General features: G+C 45.8%; 1 protein-coding gene across 4 annotated transcripts in view; it reads right to left on the bottom strand.

Moving 5' to 3' along the window:
• Nucleotides 1-2,326: 2,326 nt before the first annotated feature.
• The window catches only part of COLGALT2 (collagen beta(1-O)galactosyltransferase 2), a 115,473-nt gene continuing 111,799 nt past the window's right edge, over nucleotides 2,327-6,000 (bottom strand). For all 4 annotated transcript variants that reach the window (XM_063810626.1, XM_524994.8, XM_009439480.5 and 1 more), the window contains exon 12: nucleotides 2,327-5,538. In XM_063810626.1, the coding sequence (XP_063666696.1) occupies nucleotides 5,262-5,538 (277 nt within the window). In that variant the 3' untranslated portion in view covers nucleotides 2,327-5,261. The remainder of the gene's footprint in view (nucleotides 5,539-6,000) is intronic.

Raw genomic sequence — 6,000 nt, 5'->3', positions numbered from 1 at the left:
CCTTCAAGTCTTCACAATTTATGCTAGCAATTTTTAAAAGCAGTTAAAGCCCTTCAGGCCACACCATCAAAATGCCTGGATAACTCAACACCTGTCTGGGGGTCTGTTCCAAACTTCTCATTTCCTTTTGGGAGAAGAAACTGTCGCTGATTAATTTCCAAGCATCTAAGAACAGAGAGAGAGAGAGCTGCCCACTCCACTTTGAAAATCAAATTCACCCGTGGAATAGGAAACCCCCATCAAAGCCTTGCCAGGTCCATGGGGGCAGAGCTAGTGCTCTGTGGGCCCTAGGATTGCTTAGACATGGTAAGTTTACTAAAGCACCTGTTCCAGAGAAGCCAGGCTGGAGAACTACAGGGAGGGGCATAAAAACAAACTCCATAAATTAAAAATAAAGAGAAGGCAATCCTCAGAGACGATTCTTCATTCTTTCCACTCTTTTGAGGGCAGATGGGAGGATGGATGGCTTTGGATTGGAAGCAACACAGCTGGTGTCACAGAGGCTACTGAACAAAGATCAGCTCACATATTAGCACATCCATGGGTGGAAGCAAAATACTAGGGCATTTCAGTAATTCACAGAGCAGAAAGGAAGCCACTCTTCTGCCCAACAACAAAGTTTAATGGAGCCATTCCACCACTTACCTTGGAGCCCCGTTCAGTGTCTGACAATTCTGTCAATGAATTCTTCCTGAAAGCTCACCTAAACTCCTCTTGCTCTGTCCCTGGGATAAGAGGGAGCACCATTTTTCACGTAATCTTTTGTAATATAATGTACTAAAATCTACCATCATTACTTCTCTCTTCTCCAAGCAGGTACAAAAGGACATTGTCCATACTTTGGTTCTTGTCTCAGTTGCCCTACACTGACTTAGGGCCGCGGGCTCACAGGGAAGCCCCTCATATGCCCCTCCTCTCCTGCTGGCCTTCCTCCCTCAGCTGCATTTAATTGAAAGACAGCCGGTTCCCCTGAAATAATAAACATCACCACAAAACATCATGTGGGCGTGACATTTCCAAAGCTGTCTGCTCTTAGTTTTCAGAACGTGTCACCCCTTACATGCTATTTTCTTCTCATATAGCCAGCCTCATTTTAACTTTACTTTGTCATTATTTAACTCCTTAGTGAATTAACTTCTGTCAGGGAGATCACTTCTGGATCATTTCTTTCCTCTGTTTAGTTGGCAAGAATGTCTGAAAAGCACGTTATAGAAAGCCTCCTGGGAAGACGCATCTTTATTTTATAGTTACTAGCGGGAGGGATTTGCTCCAATCATAAGGGAAAAACCATAAGATTCCCAAATTTGTAGCTGAGTGGGAATATTTCTTGTTTTGGACATCAACATTTTACTGGAAGCCTCTGTATTATCTGTCAAGATGGTAACCAAACTTAGAATTCTCCCAGAAATGCTGGGCTCTGTGCTTATGATGAGACAGCCCTGAGAGGGAGGCAGCCAACTTGCCTTGCCAGCATGATTGTGTCTCAGTCTTGTTTGTTATCAACCCCAACACATGCCTAACTCTTCTGCCCTACTGAGTTCCCATGAATCCCACTTTGGCCCTTTCATAGTCCTGCCAGGCAATGCCTGGACAGCATCTCCACCCACTGTGCCCAGCCCTCCTCCCTCTTCTGAACTCCAATTCATCCTCCAAAACCCAACCCAAATGTCACCTTCTCAGCAGAGCTGCCCTGACAGTCCTCCTCTGCCCATTTTGTTCATCTCTGAAATAAAGCCATCCTGTTTGGCAGCCACCTGCTTTATGTTGCTCCTCCGTTGGACTGTGGGCCCCATACAGCAGTAGGGACCTTACCTACTTCTCTGAGCATCTCAGTGCCCAGCACAAAGCCTGCAGCAAGGCAGTGTTCACAGCCTGGTTTTTGAGATTAGGGGTAAGCTTGATCTAAAAATTCAAGCAGTCACTGAGATCAACAAGGATTTTCTTTTTGTTGCTGCTGTTATTTTTCCCCAGGAAAAAGCTCTTTGGCCTTGGACTGATATCACAGTATCTCAGTATCTTTTGATGAATGGATAGGCTGACCTGTAGCACAAAATGCAAGATGGACACCTCCACTCTCTCCCAGTGGGGGCTCTCTTCCATCTTTCTGTACCTTGGAATCCTTTTCAGCTTACATAACAGTACCCATCAGTTTAAAACAACCCTCACTGCACAGTAAGGGCAGCAACCACCCTCCCCTCATTTGCCATGGGGATCACACAGCAGTGATGGTTCCCCCTGACCCTGACATCCTTGGTCAAGGGCAGACCTGGTAATCTCTGCAGCGTTGGCCATTGATCAGTGCCTGCGGAAGCAATTGACAATCATATCTTTGAGCTAAGTTTTTTTTTAATTTTTCACAAAGAGCTCCAGAAGGCAAATAGTTTATCACTTCCCCACCCTGAAATAGCACGCAAGACAGATGATGCAGGGGAACGGGTGTCCGCTCTTTCTTGTTCTCAGAGCTCCTGCAGCAGGCCTGAATGAACCGCAAGCGGGGCCCATGCAGCGTGTCCTCTGCAAAGTGCAGGTGTTCGGTCCACACACAGCAGCACCAGCACTGCTGATGTCACGGTTGTCTTTCCAGAAGATCCCACGTTAGATCCCAAGAGAAATCCAGACAGGGTTTAGCCTCCAGAGGCAGAGAGCGGGTGCCAGGCCCAGATGCAAAGGCCTCTATACTGACGCCCTCACATGACACCGCAAAGGTCAAATGTCAAAGGTCAAATGTCTTGGCTTAGGACTATAAGGGAGAGATAGGACAAATAATGAGGTCAAGGAACCTCTGGATTGCTGAAGAGATGACTTTAAAAAAGAAGTCACATCTGCGGCTCACAATGTTCACCAGAAAAGAACACTGCTTGGGATTCTAGACCTGAGCAGGGAGAAACAAACCGGGCTAAAGGAGACAGAACTTTCTTCACAGTAGAACAGTCCTAGTCTAAAATGCTAGAATTTAAGTCCAAAGTCTTTTAAGAATGAGAGTTCTTAAATCTGTCAGACCAGCTGACAGGGGAACAGGAAAAAAAAAAATTCTCTATTAAACAAAACACCACAAAAATCAACCCAAACTTCCTTCGACCCCAGCACCCCAGCCACCTCCCACCCCGTTAAAAAAATCATTAAAGTCATGCACACATGCACACACTCAAATATGATAACAAAAACCAGATACCCAAGGAAATCTTAGGAATCACCTAAGGAATTTTCACTCGCTCCCCAGATGCTCTTTCTGTTTTTCTGGGGGTGGGTGGGAAAGGAAGTCACACTGACAGCTAAGTCTAAGCGGCACAATTTAGAGTTGGGTGAGTTCCCTTTCCTCCAGCGGCCTAGCTTGCTGGTCAGTGTAGAAGGGTACCCACAGTGAGTCAGGAAGGAAGGCCGAGGCTGGCGTCTGGTGGAAGGCAAGCTGCCTCTTGTCCTAAAGTGGGGACCCGCCCCTCACCTGGGGAGGTGAGGCTGCCTTGACTACCTATTTGGTGATGAGACAGCTTGGTGATCACTTTCTCTAGACTCTGAGCCATGCTGTTCAACCTTAATGTGGCAATCAGTATCACATGGGCAGTGAACTGAAGAATTAGGTGTCTGGCTTAAAGTGTATCTTACACTCATACACTAAGCTTGTGTATGTAGCACCACCTGCCTGTGGACTCTGCTCTGAAGGGCCCTCCCCATGAGTTTAAGTGTGAAGCTCAGGGTTTGGGGTGTGCAGGGCCCCCCATATGGCTGCATGGTACATGGACAGTGATGAGGAACGGTGCTGGTATGGGATGCCTGGGAGGGTTTTTCTGGAGACAAAAATTTACAGATTGAGGGCATGAGAACATAAACTTGAGGGAAACCACCATGATCTATACTAGGATGACAGATTGTGGAGTGGGAAGAAATCGTGTAGTCCAACTCTGCATTTTACATAAAATCAATCTGTGAAGAAAGCAGAAAGGACTCTTAGGGGATATCTTTTGAGAAAGGGTGTCCGCCTGGGATTCTAAGAGCTTCCCTGGTTGCTGGCCTAAATCAGTTGACCAGCCCTTTGTTTCTGACCAGGTTTCTCACCTGAGATAGAGAATCATTTGTTTCCAGATAGTTCAAATCCCCCATCCACAGGCCTCCCCACAAGAACCTGGCTGGGAAATTCAGGAGAATCAGATTGCCGAACCAATGTGTCCACACCCACCACTCCCCCGGGTGCCGTGGAAGTCTGCAACATCTGTTTCTCTGCCTTATCCTAAAGACAATATCTTCGCCCATTTTGTAAAATAAATAATTCAAAATATAATGAAAAAACCCTGGCAAGGATAGTTGCTGGCCTGAAAATGTGCTCTGTCTCTTAGCAGTGACTCACAGAACTCACACCCGCGGTGGGTTCCCAGGCTAAGGGGTGGAGCGGAGAGCGTGAAGCTCTGTAGCAGCGCGCAAACCCGGGACAGGGCAGGATGCACAGCCAGTCCTCACCCTTTATATATTACATTTATCTTTATAAATAGAGCATCCTGACTCGAGTGGCCATAATAAAAAAGCCAAACATTGAGTTTTTTCCCTCAAATACCTACACAAACTGTCAAATATCTACTAAATTATATCCACATGGCAAACTGGTCACCTCTATATGAGAGCTCCAACTGCCATGATGGTCACAGGCCAAGTCTCAGTCGGACCCAAATACCCACCCCTACTGGATAACAGGGACTAAGATTTTTTTTTTTTAAATCTACTTTTCAATAAGACTTGTGACAGAATCCTTTAAATAAAAAGCCAAATAAATATGATTTTAAGTGATTGATTCCTGTCCCCCAAAAGTTGCACACACAAGTTTTCAATGTCATATAAAACGGACAAACTAGACCAATAAGTGTGGTCTAGTTGGCCTGGCTGCCTTGACTATGTATTTGCTGATGTGACAGCTCGGTGATCACTTTCTCTTGAACAAGACTCTGAGCCATGTTGTTCAACCTTAATGTGGGAATCAGTATCACATGAGTAGTGAACTGAAGAATTAGGTGTCTGGATTACAGTTTATCTTAACAGTTTCCAGAAAACCTGTCTTTCAGCCGTCTTGGGAAATTTGGGTTGAATTTCCTTATTTCCTTCCATGGTCAAAAATATGTTAATTTCGATCTATCACACTAGATCACTTTGGTTAGATGACTGTGACCACTAAGAACAAAACAAAACAAAACAGAAAACTGGAGCAAACAGATGAATAGCCCTTTAGAAAAACCAGAGGATGTTGAACTGATGTGGGCCACACTCCCAGGGAGCCTTCATAGCTCATCCCTTGAAGGCACAGTGTCCAGGGAGGTTGGCGGTGGCAGGGCCTCTGTGTTCTTGGCATTGCTGTAGATGCGACTTTGCTTCCGGGACTTCCAGGCATGTGTCCTATCCCAGTCGGTGGCCACTGTCTCATTGTCCCAGATGGTGGAGGTCTCCGTGTCACTCAGGTACCCCGGCTGGCCTGTGTAGTGCGTAGGGTAGATGAGCAAGGGTTCTGCAGAGAAGGCTTTCAGGTCCCTGGATTCATAATACTCCTTGTACTCGGCTCTGAAAACAAGAAGGTGGCCGGACACATGAGGGGGCGGAAAGGAGACTTATGGAACAGGGACAAAGAGTGAAGGAGTCCTCCTGGTTACCTCATGAGTTCATTTCATTATTTCAATTGTGTCATTTGTGAAAAACTTTAGCCTACAAACACAAATATTTCTTTAAAAGCTTTCCAAAGACAAGCTCCCAAGCAAAAAGATCAGGACATTTCTGACGTATTTGAATAGACTAGTTTAAAAGATGAATTTCAGGTCTGACTCCAAAAGTTAAAAAGTAAGCCCTGTTAGACCATAATGATAAATAAATACGATCACTTCACAAAAAATGCCCTGCTTTGGGATTAATAAATGAGACACCTCACATCTGGACAGCAGTGATGGGGCATGTGGCACGTGGAGGCTTAGAGGCACGCAGGCTTGGCTTTGTGCTCTAGCTCCCTGCTCACCACTCTGGTTCCAACAG

Source organism: Pan troglodytes, chromosome 1 (assembly GCF_028858775.2).
Source record: "Pan troglodytes isolate AG18354 chromosome 1, NHGRI_mPanTro3-v2.0_pri, whole genome shotgun sequence".
NCBI classification, from domain to species: Eukaryota; Metazoa; Chordata; class Mammalia; order Primates; family Hominidae; genus Pan; species Pan troglodytes.
Note: the sequence above shows the minus strand (reverse complement) of the source record. Positions and strands in the feature narration are given on the sequence as shown.